Source organism: Lynx rufus, unplaced genomic scaffold, assembly GCF_022079265.1.
Source record: "Lynx rufus isolate CCGP_SWC_20201006 ecotype Redwood Valley unplaced genomic scaffold, mLynRuf1.p SCAF_18, whole genome shotgun sequence".
NCBI classification, from domain to species: domain Eukaryota; kingdom Metazoa; phylum Chordata; class Mammalia; order Carnivora; family Felidae; genus Lynx; species Lynx rufus.
In genome coordinates, this window is record NW_025814832.1 from 4,309,898 (window position 1) to 4,328,580 (window position 18,683).

General features: G+C 53.6%; 1 protein-coding gene across 1 annotated transcript; it reads right to left on the bottom strand.

Annotated features, from left to right (window-relative positions):
• Positions 1-342: 342 nt before the first annotated feature.
• Positions 343-17,021, bottom strand: ANKRD13B (ankyrin repeat domain 13B). Its single transcript, XM_047080565.1, has 15 exons — positions 16,908-17,021; positions 6,106-6,241; positions 5,852-5,976; positions 5,720-5,765; positions 4,959-5,102; positions 4,678-4,867; positions 4,535-4,601; positions 3,417-3,498; positions 2,567-2,631; positions 2,210-2,340; positions 1,925-2,082; positions 1,630-1,782; positions 1,343-1,506; positions 1,189-1,265; positions 343-679 (listed from the first exon to the last, which is right to left on the bottom strand). Exons 1-15 carry the CDS (start codon positions 17,019-17,021, stop codon positions 442-444), a joined length of 1,890 nt encoding a protein of 629 aa, XP_046936521.1. The 3' UTR covers positions 343-441.
• Positions 17,022-18,683: the final 1,662 nt, after the last annotated feature.

Below are 18,683 nucleotides of genomic sequence, written 5' to 3' on the forward strand. Positions count from 1 at the left end.
GGAGCTCAGCTGCCCCCCAGGGGTGAAGAGCGGAGATGCAAAGGCTTCACGGACAGTGTCCTACAGTGGGTTCTGTGAGCAGAAAAGGAGGACCGACCAGAAGGAGCAAGGGATGGGGACAATGCTCCTTTAAGGACCCAGCTCCCCCTTAGGACGGCCTGGCCCCCTTGGACAAGTCTGAGCCCAGGATAGAGTGGTGGGCGTCAGGATATAGCAAAGCAGGGGACCGGGCCGTGCGAGCTGCCTACAGGGCCCTGGCCGGGACAGGTAACGCGCGGTCCCCCGAACCCCCTCCCCGCATGGTGCCGGATGCGCCTCTATGCCCCCGAGGCTTCGGCTCCAGTCAGTCTCCGGCCGCAGCCCGGCGGGCGCGCGGGCGCGAGCGAGTCTCGCTCCGAGGCGGGTCACGCGGGGCGTGGCCGAAGGGCCCGGCAGTGGGCGCTACTGCTCCGTCAGTGAGAGCCGCAGGATGCGCTCCAGCTCCTCCTCCTCCAGGCGCGCGCGCCGCCGCCGCTCCTCCTGCTCCTGCGCCGACAGCTCCATGGCCAGCCGCAGCTGCTCGTCGTAGCTCCGGAACACATGGCCACCTGGGCCGGGGCGCGGGCTGGGCCGAGGGCTGGGCACCGACGCCAGGGCCGCGGGGGGCGCAGGCTGGCGCTGCGGCGTAGGCGGGGCGCTCCTGGGGGCGGGTAAGATACGTCGAGGGTTCCGGGCGCACCTGCCCGTAAGCGGGGCCAGGAGACAGCGTGGAGGCCCGAAGAAAGAGTAGGGCTCGTCACCCGCCGGTGGAAGCGATGAATCCTGCATCACCTCCCTGGCTCCCACCCAGATGTGACAAATCTCAGCCCCTACAAAGCCCATCCTCCCAGTTGACGGTGGACCAGCACATGTGGGCATGCATCTTCTAGAACCCTAGCCCCGACATCCTGCCTGGTAAGGGTCTGAAGGCCTTTGAGGCCTGTCCCCTGCTCCCTGGCTGCTTTTGGAGTACTGCTCAGAGTGAGGAAAGGGTGGGGATTGAAGCCTTCTGGAAACCAGCAGGGGCCCAACAGAGGGTACCATGGTTTCCAGGGGCCAAGAAGAGCTGCCCAGCCAGCAGTATCCTCACCCTCTGGAACAGGGCACCATGGTACATGTGCATGTGTTATTTCGGGGGAGGTAGGACAAGTCAGGACTGGAGGAACTGACCTGTCCTGTCGGCGAGCGTCGTAGGACATGGGGTGAGTGCCCGGCTTGCTGTTGGTTAGCGCCTCCCAGATAGTGACCTGGAGGGAGGGACGTGGGCCAGTCAGCCAGGGTGGCCCTGCAGCCGGGCAGGGGTGGCGCGGTGGCAGGGACGCACCTGATCATACTCACTACCCGCCTCAAGCAGGCTCTGCTGGATGGCAAACTGAAGCAGGTCATCGTCGTCATCGCGTGTGGCCGCCTCCCTCTGGCCGCCCAGCACGCTGTAGCCGCGCGGGGCCTCGAACAACGCGGGGGAGATCTCGCAGCCGCGGCAGGAGGCTGAGGGTGCCAGGCTGGGCGTCAGAGCGCGGGCGGCCCCACCCTCGGCCCACCTGGAAAGGGTGTGGGCAAGGGCGGGGCGGGGAGGGACGTAAGGGCAGCGTGCAGAGGGTGGGGTCTCACTCGTGGAACTGGAGCTGCTGACGCTGGAGGAGTCGCTGCCTGGGGAAGGGGTCTCACTGCTGGGGCTGCCTCGCACCGATGGCACTGGCTCGTCACAGCCATTGAGGTTCCCGAAGGTAATGCGAGCGTTGAGGATGTGGAAGATTGGGATTTCTGAGGATGAAGAAACTGTCAGGTGCCACCACCCACCTTCTCACACCTTAGGCATCCCCAATCTTTACCTCATCTAAGCCCTACCCACCCCCACCCCCACCCCCCCAACAGCGGCTGAAGAGAAATGGGGGTGGGGTCTCACCAATCTTGACAGGAAAACCAGGGGGCAGGCGCAGGGTAATGAAATCCCGGAGCTTGGCGAAAAGTGCATTGCTGACAGCCATGAGGTCAATGATGGGGGCCACCTGCTCACACAGGGACAGGGGATGCTCCTCACACAGCCACAGCTTAGCCTTGAACCTGCCCCCCCCAGATCCCAAGGGGTGAGGGACATAGTAGAAGCCATGGCCTCCCACCCAGTACATTCTGGAGACCCCGTCCAGCCCTGGCCTACCCACCCCTCCCCAGCACCGGCAGGGGGCCTCACTTCTGTGTCTTGGTGGTCAGTTCCATGGGGCGGCCCATGTCCCGGTTGCCAAGCTCAAAGTTGGGGTTGAAGTATTCTTCTGCAGTGATGGCAGTGGGGTTGGCTTGGCTCAGAGTCTGAGTGATCAGGGTCTGTACCACATGAGGAAGTGCCCATGAGCCTGTCAGTCTCTGATGCCAGGCCAGCCATTTGGTATCATGGGCCCCAGAGCTATCCCCCCTGCCACTGTGGAGCTGACACGGCCTCGGGCATTGTGGAAGGTAGTTCCACTCAGGCCATGCTAGGCAGGATGCCTCCCAGGTCTCCTGAGCCACATCCACACCCTTCCACACAAGGGCACCCCTGGCACATACTCACCCCATTTTGGGGGCCCCCATGCTGTTCAGCAATTCCCAGGAAGGACTGCAGAGGTGTCTTACAGCCTACAAGAAATGTAGCATCTCAGAGGACACTGCAACCCTCAGAAGTGACGCACCCCCGATCTAAGGAGGAGGCTGGTTCCTGGCAGGTAGGGAGGATTGCTCACCCACACCAAACTCTCAGGCACCTTCATCTGAAGGTGACTGAGGACTCCAAAGGCCAGGGGCGAGGAACACTACAGGCACAGTGGGAATAAAAGTAGGCCTGGGGCTTAGGAGAAACTTCCAAAAGTGTCCAGGTTGGTGACACTGGATGAAAAATACCTGCTTTCGGTGAGCAGTTTTAGGGGATGTATGTGTATGTGTGTGTTTTCCTTCAAGCACTTCCATCTTAATTACCTCATTTTGTTCCCCTGTGAGGTAGGAATTGTCTTCCTACCTTAGGCAGCCTAACCAGTGCCCAGAGAGTCAGGTGTAGTAAGTATCAAGAGGCACAAAGCATCAGTGACACACCCCCTGACTTTCTGCTTAGGGTATGTTCCACTAGACTGGAATGGCCAATAAGTAGCATACATGACATTTCCACTCCCAAATCCAAGGCAGACGTCAGTTACCAGTTGTAGAATTCCTTCCCACTGAGCCCAGATGTTGCCTTAGAATCTTCATAGCTGCACTCCAGACAGTCACTCCCAATTATTAGCACTTGGCACTTGAACTGAAACCTATTTACGTGAATAAACTATCCTGGCTTTTGCTGGGATGTCACAGGGAATACTGATGGAGGTACTCAAGTGGGAGCTGCTTCCTTACACCACCCCTCCCCTGCCACTCCACCACTGCTTCATTACCTTTGACCTTGCCCTTGTGCTGTTCTGAAAGATGCTCTGTCCGTGTCCGGGTGATGAGCTCCACATTGGATGCCCCGTATACCTGGCGACAGATAAGGAAAGGGCTCAAAGACAATTCCAGTACCCTATCCCCAGCCCCCAAGGGCCTTATGAACACTTCCTGCAAGGAAGGGTCCATTGGGGGATGGGGGAGCTGTTTGCTCCATCTCCCAGCCTTTGGGCAAGTAAATATCTGAAGTCATTCATCCATTCTCTTATTCATTGAACAAACATTCTGTGAGGAGACTTTATGTGCCAGGCACTGAGGCAGGCATCAGGGACAGTGATGAACGTGCACCACTCAGTGGTGAACAAGCACTACTAGAGACAATCCCCACCCTTTTGAGGCTCACACACTGTTTGAAGAGATAAGGAAATGGGCAGTTATAATATAGTGTGATTCACTCTGGTGAAGGTTGCAGAGGGCTTTGGGAACAAAAAGCAGAGGCCTTAACGCAGTCTGCAGGGCCAGGGAAGGCTTCCAGGACACAATGCAGAGCCTGGCAGTATTTGTTAGTTCCTTCCTTTACCAGCGGCACCATGTGGCCCCACAAGGGTGATGTAGGGGTCCCAGCGTGACCAACACGGTATTCTTAGGAGTAAAGGTCGGGCTTTGGAGTTAGGCAGCCAAGGTCTAAACCTTGGCTTTGTCACCTGTAGCTGTGTGACCCTGGACAGGTCATGGAACCACTCCAAGCCTCCTTCCTCATCACAGAATGGGCCAATACCCCACCCCACAGAAGGTTCCTGTTGGAAAGGCTCAACAAACACCTGTAAAATGGGAATAATAATACACCTACCCAAAAAGGTTGTTGGGATTAAATGAGTATATAGTGTGTGTGTGTACATATGTATTCACACATACATACAAAACATCAGAACACAGTCTCGAACATGAGTATAGTAAGCACTTGAACTCGGGCCATTCTCATCAGTTGCCTCTTCGTCTAGTGCCCTTCCCTCCTTGCTGCATTGCCTCTGCACCTCCAAGGCTGAAAAAGAGTGGTCAGGAAACCCCTGCCCAGGGCACTGCAGGCAAGAGTTTGGCAGGTTCTGGTACCAGGGAGCGGTGGCCTCACCTTGGCTTCATACCCATTCACCATCTCTGTCTTCTCACTGCGCCAGCCCAGGATGCCAGTCTTGTTCCTGGGGAAGCAGAGTGGTCCAGGTGAGGGGGCATCCAGCAGCCTGGCTCTAGGCTACGAGGGCTGCGCCCACTCACCTCTCAAAGGAGATGTTCTTGGTGTCAAGCTGCGTGGTGACAACAGGCGCGGTAAGCCGGCTCAGCACCTGCTCCTCAGTGGGCTGGGCAGCAGCCAGCAGCAGCTCACGGTCCTGCCCAGCCAGTGCCAGAGTCTCTGTGTACACCACCCGGCGGTCGTGGTCAATCTCCATGACCACGGCGCTTGTGTCTGCCAGCCACAGAATAGCACAGGGGGGTCAGGGGTGGTGTGGAGCTGTCCCCAGCCTTCCCACCTTGCCCCACCTCCTGCCCTGCCTGACCTTGGCCCCTGAAGACGAAGCTGCGGTTCCCTCGCTGCCACGTCATGTGGTCAAAGCCCAAGAGCGTGGTATCTACCCGCAGGTTTTGCCCACTCTTCCACACTTTGTAGGTGTCACTAGGGCAGATCTTGGACACCAAGGGCACTAGGTGGAAGGGAAGGTCAGAGTGGCTTCAATTTGCCTGGTCCACCCAACCTGGGCCACCTCAGGGCATAGGGGTCAGGGTCGGTGTTGTGGCTAGGCAAGGATAACAGAGCTAGTGGGAGAGCAGCCCCTTTCCTAACTCCCCCCACGTGAATGGAGACCCGTCACTCAGATGTAAGCAACCTGAAGTTGAAGATGAGCACGTCTCAGCTGCTATCAAGTCCCTAACAGCCACCATTTGTTAATTCATTCACTCAACCTTTCAATCTCCCAACAAATATTTATTGAATACCTACTGTGTACTAGGCACTGTTCTAGTCAATGAGGATAGAACACTGAACATGCTCTCTTGGAGCTTACCTTCTGGCAAGGAGTGACAAGTAACAAACAAATGAGCAAATCATTACAAAGTGAAGGAAATAATAATCATGGAATCAAGACAGTGTCTGAGGCAGTGTGGAAAAGCCTAGCCAAGGAGTTGGCACTGAGGTGGGAACTAAAAGATGAGAAGGAGCCACAGGAAGAGCTGTAGCAATAGAGCTCCAGGCAGGGGAGCAGCAGGTACAAAAGCCCTGAGGTGGGAGAATGCCCAGAGAGGCCCCCATCGGCCCCCTTACCCCAGCTAGTGAACTCCCATTTCATCTCCACATAGAAGTCCTGGGCCTGGAGGATGAAAAAGAGAGTAGCTAAGCCTGTGCTAGAGACAGGGTTCAAATGCATTGTGGGGAGGCTGAGAGGCTGGCCCTCACCTTGCGCAGCTTTTCCAGGAGCACGGGGATGCCCGCCAACCGCTTCACCACCCGCTGGTAGTCCCGGTACCTCAGCACCAGCTGCACCAGCTCCAGGTCCCGGGTACTCACAGCCTCCTGAAGCACTGGGGGTGGGGGGAGGAGGCAAAGTCACAGGTCAGGACCCTGCCTGTGGCCCCCGTCAGCAAACCAAGGGTGAGGATATGAAGCTGGGAGACGCTGGCTGTGGGGCTGGGGTGAGCAGGGGTGCCCACCTGTCCAGCCGCTGCGATTCTCCCTGCCCACATCTGCACCGTGTGCCAGGAGCACACGGGCACACTCGAGGTGTCCCAGTGTGGTGGCCAGGTGCAGGGGGGTCCGCCCACGGGGATCCAGCTGCTCGATGTCCACCTGGAGAAGGAGGTGAAGACGTATCCCTGGTCACTTCTGAGGCAGCCCATCTGAGCCCAACAGCCTCTAGGGAAGCAGCAACCACCTGGCTGCCCTGCCTTGCTCACCTTACAAGGCAATGGAAAAGACAGACACAATGAGCTGGGGTCAGGTGGGTAAAAAGAGGCTTGTAGGACAGGGCAGGAAGTAGCCCTGAGAAAGGAAGGACCTTTCTCCTTTCCTGTCCACCTCGGTCCCCTGACTGGGTTCACTCTTCCAAGGCCCAATGGGCTAACTTTGAAGAATAATCCCAGAGCTGAAGGGTGGTCGAGACAGGCTGTTGGCCAAGGAGAGCACTTGAGACTAGATTTATCCTACAGGTCCAAGACCACACTTTCAGGAAGGGCTATCAATTTAGATCATTGACATTATCACTGAGTGAGGTTTAACAAACAATTGCTGTAATACATTGATAGGAATGAAAGAATATGGTACAACTTCAAACCCATGTCCTTTATATGTGGGACACTATGCATTAACACTTTTTTTTTTTTTTTTTACAAATCCTATTATTGTTTTGTGGATAGCATAATTATATTGCATAAGATTTTTGTTGTGTGATAAAAACATAAATATTTAAATATATTTCAGGAGTCTAAGACCTCTAGCTAAATACAATGAACTGACCACATGCATGTAACTCCTCTTCTCCTTCCCCAAACTTGATTAAAATGCCAGTAAATGGCTTCTATTCCAACTATAGTGAGATACCTGAAACCACCCTCCCATTATAACAGATAAAAATACTTCAAAATACATGAAATAATTGTTTTCAGACATTAGGCAACAAGTAGTCCAGGACTATGATCCCTGAAATAAGAGAAACAAATAAGGTAGGCCCTATGATTGCCTAGATTTCTACCTGGGAGTATCATTCCAGACAGCAATGCAGGAGGCAGGGAATCCCTAGCAGAGCATGGTAGTCTTGCTGAGGAGTTGAGGAGACAGAGGAGTTCAGGGAGGCTGAGGTAGCAAGAAGTTGCAGGACCAAGTTCCAGGAAGAAGTGAGATATGCAAACAAGGGACTCCAGAAAATCTGCATGGGGTTCCTCTGAGTCTTTGCAGAATACCAAACCTCACCTATGTAGAGTGAAACTCAGCAATACTAGACAGAAGAGGAGCAATAAGCTGGTAAATTTCCAGCACTCATGTCTCAGGGCAGGGAGACATTCAAACTCCAACCCGCTAGAATAGAAGGTCTTTGTTGTTTGCACAAGGTATTCAACAGAGACCCAAGAATGGTGATGCCTTTGTAGTAGGATTAAACTATCCCTAGAGAAAAGGCTCACCTAAACCCAATCTAATAACGATTAAAAATAACCTCAAAAGGATCAAACTGATTTACAAGTAACTTAACTCAGTCTGTCAGAACGAAGCCTTACACTCTTTAAAGAAAGACAATAAAATCCAGATGCTTAACATTACAATGTTCGCAGTATCTAACATCCAGTTACAAATTACTAGAAAAAAATTATCAGACATGCAAAGAAATAGGAAAATATGACACTTAATCAGGAGAAAAATCATTTAACAGAAACATAGTCAGAAATGATAAAGATGATGAATAGTTTAATGTGCTCAAGAGTTGAAAGAAAAACATGAACACAATGTTCATGGGGAAAGAAATGAGAGATATGTACAATATCTGAAATGAAAAATTCATAGGATGGAATTAAGAATAGATTAGACAGGGCACCTGGGTGGCTCAGTCAGTTGAGCATCAGACGTCGGCTCAGGTCACGATCTTGCCGTTCGTGGGTTTGAGCCCCATGTTGGGCTCTGTGCTGACAGCTCGGAGCCCGGAGCCTGCTTCAGATTCTGTGTCTCCCTCTCTCTCTGCCCCTCCCCTACTCACACTCTCTCTCTCTGTCTCTCAAAAATAAGTAAAACATTAAAAAAAAAAAATAGGTTAGACACTATAGGGGCACCTGGGTGGCTCAGTCGGTTAAATGTCTGACTGGTTCAGGTCATGCTCTCATGGTTCATGAGTTTGAGCCCCACATCGAGCTCTGTGCTGACAGCTCAGATCCTGGAGCCTGCTTCGGATTCTGTGTCTCCCTCTCTCTCTGCCCCTCCCTCGCTCACACTCTATCTCTCTCTCTCTCAAAAATAAATAAACATCTAAAGAAAATTTTTTTAAAGATTAGACACTAAAGAATAAAAAAAAAATCAGTGAGTTTGAAGACATAACAATAGAACTATAGCACAGAGAACAGAAATGGAGCACAGAAGAGGGAAAAAGTACTGAAAAACATTCAAAGAGCCTCAACAATATGTGAGACACTATAAGGCATTTTAACATATATGTAATTGGAGTCCCAGAGGCTAGGCTAAGAAAGTGGGAGAAATAAGACATTTAAAGAGATAACAACCAACATTTTTCCAAATTTGTTGTTTTAAAAAAGCTACTATAGGGGGTTAAATGGTGGTGTCCCCCCAAAATATATGTTTATACTCTAACCCCCAGAACCTGTGAGTGATGGGTATTTGTGGGTGAAATTAAGGTAAGGATCTCAAGATGAGATCAGCCTGGATTTTGCAGGTGGGCCCTAACTAAATCCAATGACCTGCCTTTATAAGACCTACAAAGGAGAGATCCATGGAGAGAGGAGAAGTTCCATGTAAAGAGGAGGCAGAGACTGGAGTTATGCAGCCACAAGCCAAAAAATGCCTGGAGACACCAGAAGCTGGAAGAGGCAAGGAAGGATTCTCCCCTTAAGCATTTGGAAGGAGTGGAGCCCTGCTGACTCCTTGACTTTGGACTTCCAAACTCCAAAAGAATGAAAGAATAAAATTACCCAATCTGTAGTAATTTTCTGCACAAGTTAACACAATGATAAACCCACAGAACCAAGAAACTCAATGAATCCCAACCAAGACAAACACCAAGAAAACTACACCCAGGCCCATCATAATCAACTGCTGAAAGCTTAGTGATAAAAAGAAAATCTTAAAATCATTTTGAGGGGCGCCTGGGTGGCTCAGTTGGTTGAGCGGTGAGACTGCAGTTCAGGTTATGACCTCACTAGTCGTGGGTTCGAGCCCCGCATGGGTCTCGCTGCTGTAAGCATGAAGCCCACCTTGGATCCTCTGTCCCGTCTCTCCACCCCTCCCCTACTTGCGTGCACGTGCTCTCTCGCTCTTTCTCTCAAAAATAAATAAATCTTAAAAAAACAATAATAAAATCATTTTGAGAAATGAGACACACTATGTCTAGAAGAACAAATACAGGAAATACTGCATACTTCTCAACAGAAATCATGCAAGTTAGAAAACAATCGAATGAAATGTTTAAAGTGCTGGGGGGAAAAATGTCGACCTAGAATTCTCTGTCCTGTGAAAAAATATCCTTCAAAAATGAAAGGGAAATGAAGACTTTTGTGGACAAACAAAAAAAGCTAAGAGAATTTATCACCAGAAGACATGCAAGAAATGTTAAAGGAAGTTATTTAGGTGGAAGGAAAATGTTAACCGATGGAAACTTAGATCTGTACAAAGGAATGAAGCGTACCTCAAAAGGAAAATTTGTGAGTAAGTGTAAGAATGTCAGTAAAATATTTAAAACCCACAAGAGTAAAGAGAAGATATGCTAGCAGATGAGAAATGTTAACACATCTTTAGAACATAGAAAGTGGCTGGGGCATTACAACCGACTCAGTGGAGCAGAGGGTACTAGAACCCAAACACTCATAGGGGAACCCCAGTGAGTGTCAAGCCAGACCACCCTTGAAATGTCCAGAACATGAAGGCAGTGGGAATGGCAGAGGTATGAGTGAGGCTCAGAGCTAAATCCAGGGGGGTGGGGGAGGCTGGTTAAAATTCAGAACCCTTGGCCCCCTCCCCAATCTTATAAAGCTGGGAGATGTCCCCCTTCCCCTCCATAGGATGCCAGAAATTTATTCTCTGTATAAACTGAGCCTGAGACCCACTGGACTTGGGGACACTGGTCTGAAGACGAGGTCATGGGGCTGAAAACTAGTGAACGGTGAAAGCCCAGTCCCTTCCTGCCTCAGGTCCTGAACCACTAACAGCCTGACAGTACACGCAACTGCCCCATCCCACCCCAGCAGCAGACTGGAGAATTCTTCTTGGAGAAACTAGAGGCACCGAAAACCTCTGGGTACGGACTTCTGGGGACCCTCCAATTAGCAGGCCAGCTTGCACCCATCGTTTGACAGTAATACCACCCATGCATCAATGAGCTCTACACCCACATTCTTAAATATGCCCCGACAGCCAAGGGTGCCTGGACATTTGAGGAAAGCTGCCAATATGAAAGAGACCAAAACATGCAGATAGATGCTAAAAACCTAGAGGATACACTGTCAATGCAGGAAATACAAGAACACTTTTGGGGAGGGGGGAACAGTAATTCATATCCTCAGAAATATATGAAAAGATAACTGAATTCATGAAACAAGAAGAGACACCTTGACTTCCCATGACTTCTTGTCTTTCCCTTTGCCTTCTTCCCAGCCATTCCTGGACAGCTACACCTGCCCCAATTCTCCCCTAAAAGGAAACATTACCTCAATTCTCTCCCCCTTTTGGTAAAAAAATAAAATAAAATAAAACTTTATTTTAAATTATTTATTTATTTTAGGTAATCTCTACCCCCAATGTGGGGCTCAAACTCATGACCCGAAGATCAAGAGTCATGCTCTAAGCCAGCCAGGCGCCCTGGTAAAAAGAAACAAAACAAAACAAAACAAAACAAAACAAAACAAAACAAAACAAAAAAACACTTTGTAACTGTCTTTACCTCTTCCTTTTCTCTCACCTTCTATATCAAATCCATCAGCAAGGCTGACCTTATGAAGGCTCTTATGAGCCTTTTGAAGGCTCTACCTTCAAAACAGATCCAGACTGTTCTCTGTTTTCATCACCTTCAGGCTACCATTCTGGTGGCAGCCATCCTATCTCACCTGGTGGCCTTGTGGGCCCCTCACTGGTTTCTTCACTCCTCTCTTGGCTTCTTAGGTCTAGTCTCCACATGACCCATCGTAGCCTCCATCATCCTGTGAAATGTCCCTCAGGTCCTAACATTCTTTAGCTCAAAACTTTCCCAAGGCCTCCCATCCTGTTTAGAATAGAATCCAGCAGCCCTGGATGTCTCCTTGAACTCATGTGCTCTCCCACCTCTCCTCCAAATTCCACTCTGCTGGATACCCTAGATAGCCACAGCACTTTCTCCCTCACTTCATTCAGGTGGCTGCTCAAATGTCACCTCCTTAAAAAGGCCTGCCCTTACCATCCATCTTAAATGACACTTGCTATTTGTCTATCTGTTGCCCCTGATCCTGCTTTAGTTCTCTTCCAACATTAAATTACTTGTTCATTTGTTCGTTGTCTCCCTCATCTAGACTGTAAGCCCCACAAAGGGAGGGTCCTTGTGTTTTGTTCAATGCTACATCCCCAGTCTCTAGACAGTGCCTGGCACATAACTGGTGCTTAATAAATATTTGTTCAACAGATGCATAAATGACTATATTTAAGGGACCTGGGGAGGGGAAAGCAATACAATATAAAACTGATAAGCCAAGAGGTAGTTGTAGATGTATATTGTTTGTAATCTTGGAGGTAAATAACAGAACAGCCTAAAGTCCAAACTGGTCGCCTCCAGGGAATGAGGGTGGCAAGTGAGGACTACAGCTTTTCATTATAATTCTTCTAGCAACAGCTAAATATTTTTTAAAACATGAGAATTAGCTCCTTTGTCAGAAACAAGACATTTTGAATAATTTAAGTAATTTATATGATTTTAATAACCCTGTGTTGGCATTTATTCATTCTTTATTTTTAATTTTTTAAGTAGGCCCCATGCCCAACATGGGGCTTGAACTCATGACCCTGAGATGAAGAGTCACGTGCTCTAATGACTGAACCAGCCAGGCGCCCCCATTTCTTCATTTTTAAATATATTAAGAACCTCAAAAAAAAAAAAAAAATGTACCTAGCCCACGTGGCGTTCTGAGCTGTGGCTTAGAGATCCAAGCGCCCCTCTCCCCACCCCATCTTACGCTCCTCTACATTGGCTCCCCTACAACAAGGACTGCGTTCTTTACTCTTCATCTATTATGGGATGGGCTGAGCCCCTCTGCGTCCAGCCTAAGTGGGGCCCTGAGTCTGGGGGTGGGAGTGCAGGATCCACAGACCCTGAGCCCAGGGAAGTCAGGAGGAGCCTTCCCATGGGGCAGCAGCTGAAAGTCTATGTGTCTATGCGTCCCACCAGCCCTGTCCCAGATGCTACTACTGCTGCGCTGCTAACAAGGCCCCAGGGAGCTGACAGGGCACCCCGCCCAGCCCCAGAGATCCAGATGCTGCCTGCCACCCTCCCCCTCAGGTGCCTCACCTCCAGGACCCAGAGAGAGGCTGGTGCTGCTAGCTGGGCCGGGCTGCCCCTCCCCACCTCCACTCCTTGGGAGCTCTCCCCAGGGTCCCCAGGGCCCTGTTGTTTTCCAGGGCTAACACAGCCCCCCCCTCCCCCCCCCACATACACCCAGCCAACCCCTCAAAGAAGCTCCCCACACCTGCTCAAAGCATGGCCTGCAGTGAAAGTGGCACCTTGCCCCAGGCCCAGGTGGAAGAATTCATTAATTTCCTCAGCAAAGGCCTGCAGCTATTTAATTGCTAGAATGAAAAGGTTTCCTGTGAAACCTAACACCCAGACCTCACCACCAAGACAATGAAACTCTGCACCCCAGCAGGCCTCAGCTGGAGTCAAAAGCAGGGGTCTTTTGAGCTCAGGGGCTGAGGTTCCCTGGGCAGAGAGACTCCCTGCTTCCACTCAGGCACACACCTACACACACGCACACGTGAACAGGTACCATAGGAATCCACAAGAATCCACTCCTTTTGCCCCCACACTGAGGGTCCATGTGCTCCCATAAGTGTACCAACATCTGCAAGCTCAGTTGCCTTCTGGATCTGTAGGGGTCACACCTAAGTTTGCTGCCAGCTTATTGGCACATGCATACCGCTTGAACCCACAGGCACTAGCAGGTTATTTTTCAAACTTATTTAGCATTAGCAGAATCCTTTTGTTAGATGAAACCTTACAAGGGCACACCAAACGTATAGAGCCGGAAAAGAAAGGTGAAGGGCCCAGCGCATAGAGCCATGCATGCTCAGCCTTGATCTCCTTTCCCTGCTCCCTCGCCTCCCCCAGCCAGAAAGAGGACAACCGGTGTCTGGTGTGGTCACTACTTCCGAGCCCCCCAGCCTCCACCAGGTAGGCCTGAGCTCACTCAAGGGGCAGGGAGGCCGGATGCTTCCTCAAGCTGAGTTGGATAGGAGAGGGTGGCACCTGCTCACTCTCCTCCCACCCTACCCCACGCAGCCCCTCCCCATCTGCTTCCCAGACACATTGATTTGGGGTTTCTGGGGTTTGTGGGTCCCTCTCCTGAGCTTCCCCACTCACCAGATGTAGTGATGGCCCACACCTAGGGCTGCCTATGTTAGGCGACAGGGGATCACAGGTGTTCTGGGACACACCAGGTACCTTGGGTGGGGTAACCTCTGTCTGAGTCCCCACAGTCCCATCTTGCCTGCCTCTAGGTTAGAAGGATGAACTGAGGAAAGCAGGAAGGAAGACCATGATGGAGGCAGCCCCAGGAAGAAAGAAATGTTTCCTTGGGAACAGTCTGGCCCCCTCCAGAGTCTCTGTTGCCAGGAAAGAACCCTGCCCCCCTTGGCCCTCCCACAGGGAGCCCCACAGCCGAACCTCCACCTCCTGCCCCGCAGGGAACACCAGGGACTTCTGACTCAGGAACCCGGGCTGTGCTCAGCTGGCTGTGACAACCTCAGGGCGTTGTTAGCCAAGGGGAAACTAGCACATCCACTGGCATACAGCCCCCTGCCCCCTCCCAACCTGGCAGGGTGTGTGCATAGCAGGAAGAAGGGCACCCAGCAACCATCATACTGCTGGGTGCCAACTAGGGGTGGTCATAGATCCTTCCCGTCACCAAAACACCTGATGAGCACCTCCAGTCTCCCCACCACTCCCTGATTCCAGCCCCCAACAGAGCTATGGGGGTAGGGGCCCTAAGCAAAGCCAATGAACCTGCTCTGAAACCTGCCATTCCATCTCCCTCCCCAGCCTGCCAGCATTGCCAAGGCTGCCCATGGGAGGGCCTCTGCGGGGCTTTCTTGGAGCGAAGAACAGGCAGCTATGCCAGGTGAAGACCAGGGAAACCCAGCTGGTATGTGCTTGAGCAAAGCCTGGGTGTTTTCTGTGACAGTTGGTGCCAGGAGAACCAGAGGTCAGGGAACCCCCGCTGGATGGAAATGCTTAGGGTCTATGGGGTTTCGTTATGATGTTAGAAGGCTGCCCCCAGTATTATCCCCAGCAGTAAAGGGCTGGGTTGGGCACCCTCAGCTCCCCCTGGGACCCTGATGCCTGGAGGACTGAGCAGTGCCTATTTGGACGCAAGGACCACTCTGCATCAGCCCTAATGTGGAGATACAGCCAGGGGCCTCTTCCATGCAGGATTGGCATTCCCCTTCTTGGCAACCCTGGAGCAAGGCAGAGGACTGGCCTGACTCCTTTGTGGTTGAACAAGGGTTAACTTCAACCATTGCCCTATATTCCTGCTACCCTGGATCAGGGTAGGCATTGTCCATTTCAAGGAGACACAAACACACCAGGGAAGTGGGAGGGATGGGAGGCTGGAGATACTGGTGAACCTGGTGCCTAGTTTCTGTGGCAGCCTGAGGGGAAAGAGGAACACACTCATCAGCCCCAAAGTACCCCTACCTGCAGCGGGTTCCAATGCTCCCCACCTCGACCTCACTTCAGCAAGATGGCTGCTGACTGGAGTACTATCAATCAGAGAGACCTAGGTGAGAGTCTTTTCTTCCAGGGCATTTTGCCTCTCTCCAATCTCAGCAAGAAAAGAACCACCCACCCCTCAGGCAAGGGAGTACAACTGAGACATTCTGGAGATTCAGCCACTAGCCTTCTGCCTAACAATCCTTGGACCAATCATCTATCACCCCATCAGGAAGTTCCTCTCAGATCAGATTTAAATCCCTCCAGCCTTAACCTCCGTCAGAAGCTTGTCTTCTTTTGCCCTCAGGGGAGGAAAACAGAAGAGTCAGAAGAGACTGAGCTGTCTTAGCACCCAGCACAGCATACTCTATTTCCTGGTTCACACTCACAGCACCAGAACGGGGTCTCCTTGAGAGCGGGGGATGTGCCTGGTTTGTTCATCTTTGTCCCCCAGGACCTACCACTCAGGCCTCGCTTCCTTTACCAGGGCTCTCTGGTTGCAAACCACGTCCTTTATGATGGATAAAACAGAGGCATGGTCTGAGGAGTAACTTGGAGTGCCCTTGTTTAAGCAGAGATGGAAAGTAAGTGGACACCCCAACCAGCCCAGAAGCTTGGAGGCTCAGGTCACCCCAACATTTCCTAGGACTGCTCTGCAGAGGCAGATGCCTTGCTACTCTGAGGGCTCAGTAGTGGACTTCAGAGACTCCCCAACCCTCACCTTGCTCCCCCCCTCACTCGTCCTTTGGGAAGCAGGCAGCTCCTCAAAATGAACTTCCTGTGACTCAGGAAGTGGCCCTCCAAAGGCATATTCCCAAAGGGGACCACTCCTGAGCAAACCACTCCCATGGCCCTGGGGTCTCAGATCCGGGCCAAGTCTGCAGGCCTCAACCCGAGGCAAACCAGAGCAGGCTGGGCCCAGCACTAGCTCATGCTTCCCCACCCTGGAGGGTGAGTTGTCCACACCCCAAGGGCCCATCTGTGGCCTGGGGACTAAGGGCAGAGTCGGAGCTACCTGTGACCTGTGCCTGCCTTGGTCCTGAAGAATGACCAGGAGACCCCATCCCTTACCTGGTCTTCTTGGAGGCTACTGCCCAGCCAAAGCTGGCTGACCCACTCATTCTCACAGACTAGCAGCAACCAGGGGGCCCACTTTGTGTACAGAACCCCAAATCCTGAGGCCAGCGGCCCCTAGCTTCCTCAGCGCCCAAGAAGCCAGGCCCCAACCCCAGAGGGCAGGAGAGTTCCTTTCAGCACCTGGACAAGGCCCTTCAGGGCTTCCCCACAGGGAGTCTCTCCCCACTCTCCATTCCAGAGCGGGCGCTGAGGTCTGTGGGACCCGGGGGCTCTGCTCAATCTGAGCAAATAGATGAAGAGCTCAGCGGGAGGGTAGAGGGCACTGGGTGGGGCTGGGATGCCTTGGAGTGCCACAGCCCATTCTCTGATCCTTGACCTGTGACCCCCTCCCGACGCAGGCCTTGCCCACCTCCGCACACTCAACGCGGGAGGTGTCGCTGCTCTGCTGCTCCGCGGACTCTCTCACCACATGGAGCACAGACCGACCCGGCAGCCCCTCCCCGCAGCCATCCGCCCCGGCCGAGGAGGGGCACAGCGTCCCCTACCCCAACCTGGGAGGGTCCAGAACACGTGTGGGCCGTCCGTCCGAGCCGGAGGGGAGCGGCCAGGGACCGCTCCCATCACCCTCTCCCGGTCAACAAGCACAAAAGCCGCCGCTGCGAACAAAGAAGCGCTGCAAACTCGCCGGGGAGGCGGGACAGCCCGCGCCGCGCCCCCTCCCCACACCCAGCGGGCGTACCCGGCCGTGGGGTCCCCGCGGCGCCCCGACGGCGCTCTTACCTGGCCGGCGCGGACCTCTTTCTCCAGCTCGCGGTGGCGGTTGTGCCACACGAGGTAGTGCAGCGGATACTTGCCCTCGGGCCCCTTCCTGACGGAGGCGTTGGCTGGGATCATCGCCCGCTCCTCATGCCAGGGCCGCGGCGCCCGGCCGGGGAGGGGGGACGGCGCCGGAGCCGGGGCCCGGGGCCGCGGGGCGGGGGGCCGGCGCTGCCTGCTCGCAGGGCTGCGGCTCGGGCATGTGCGAGCGGCGCCGGCGGGCGGGGGCGGCGCGCCCGGCGCTGTGCGGGAGGCGCGGGCCGCGGGCGTCCTCGCGAGGCGGCGGCGGGCGGCGCGGAGAGGCCCCCACCCGCCCGGGGAGGGAGCGGGCGCTCGGCGGCGCGGCGCGGACTCGCGCCTCACCTCCCACACCCCCGCACACAAAGACGCCTCTCGGCGAAGGGAGCAGGCTCCCGCAGCGGGCGCGGGGGCGCACGGGGCGCGAACCCCGGGGACGCCGCCGCAGGGACGCGCGCCCGCAGCCCCCGGCTCCCCGCAGCTGCATTGCCCGGCCCTCAGCCCGAGCGGCCGGCGAGAGATGCGGGGATGCGGGGAAGAGGGGAGGGGGACCCGGGTGCCCGGGGCAGAGCTTGTTGTAGCTCGGCCCCGCGGCATCATGGGGCATGTAGTCCGTCTCGTGGAACTGGGGGTGGCGGGCGGCCGGAGAGTGCCCCACTCTGTCCCCCTGATCCCCTGAGAGGATGGGGAGGGAGTCAGGCCTGACAGGAATGGAGACAGTGTCCTGACGCCAGGTGGGCTGGGGCGCACCCCCACCCACCGGCGTTTTGCCTTTTGCTGGTGAGGGAGGGGGCTACAGGCCTTGCTCCACCATTGGGGCCACAGGACGGCGTGGCTTTCAGGATTGAGTTTGGGTCCCAGTGGAACGTGAGATGGGATCCAGATTCCTAGAGTGGCTGATGGGGGAGAATCCCGAGAAAGGTTCGGGGCATTAGGACCAGTGGTCGTTGGCGCAACCAGGGATCTGTCACGTGAAATATTATGTAGGAGTCTTCCCCGCGCTCTTATTAAATTCCATCTTCCACACTTGACATTAGAAAGGGAATGACCACTAAGGCTGGGAGTACAGTCCCTTACCCCCTCCCCCCCCCCCCATTTGCTGTCCTCTGCAAGGACCAGAGTGGGGCTGGGCAGAGAAAGCAGCAGGTGGCAGTTCCCCACCTCCACCCAATGCGGTCCCCTCAAGAGAGGAAGTGACTGATTCCAGAGACTGTCTCCTTCCCGAATAACCCCCGGGCACAAAGGTCCTTCCAGAAGGGTCCCTGCAGACGCTGTGGTAAAAATGGAATTGACCTCTGGGGCTGCCTATTGCAAGGGCTGGAAGGATCTAGAGGCGTGGCCCAGACCTGAAGGAGAGGGGACTGGGATTTTAGAGCAGTCTGAATTCCCCCTTACTAACCACCTGACCAGAAGCAAATTGCTTAAATTTTCTGCTTCCTCAGACCACTCACCTCTAAAATGAGACTCGAAATACTACCTACTGGGGTGAGCTAAGGATAGTAACTACCCTGGAAACGGCGCGTCCCGCCCCCGATCAGGCGGACTTAGACAGGTGGCGGGACCAGGCACAGCGCCTTCTTGAGTCCACCCTAGAACAGGACAGGAATTAGGGATTCCATACCAGCTCATGATAGAACAATCCAAAAAGTGTTTGTGTGGGAGGTGCTAGCAAAAGCTTGCAAACTCTCTGCGCCTCTCTCAGGTTTCTTTGTGTGGTCTTCT

Bases quoted from the DNA above. Each gene is read 5' to 3' on its own strand.
- ANKRD13B (XM_047080565.1), bottom strand. From the start codon at position 17,021: ATGATCCCAGCCAACGCCTCCGTCAGGAAGGGGCCCGAGGGCAAGTAT. The intron at 5,977-6,105 runs GTGGGCACCCCT...CCCCACCCCCAG, and splicing joins GAATCGCAGCGGCTGGACAG to TGCTTCAGGAGGCTGTGAGT. The intron at 1,783-1,924 runs GTGAGACCCCAC...CTTCATCCTCAG, and splicing joins TGGTTTTCCTGTCAAGATTG to AAATCCCAATCTTCCACATC.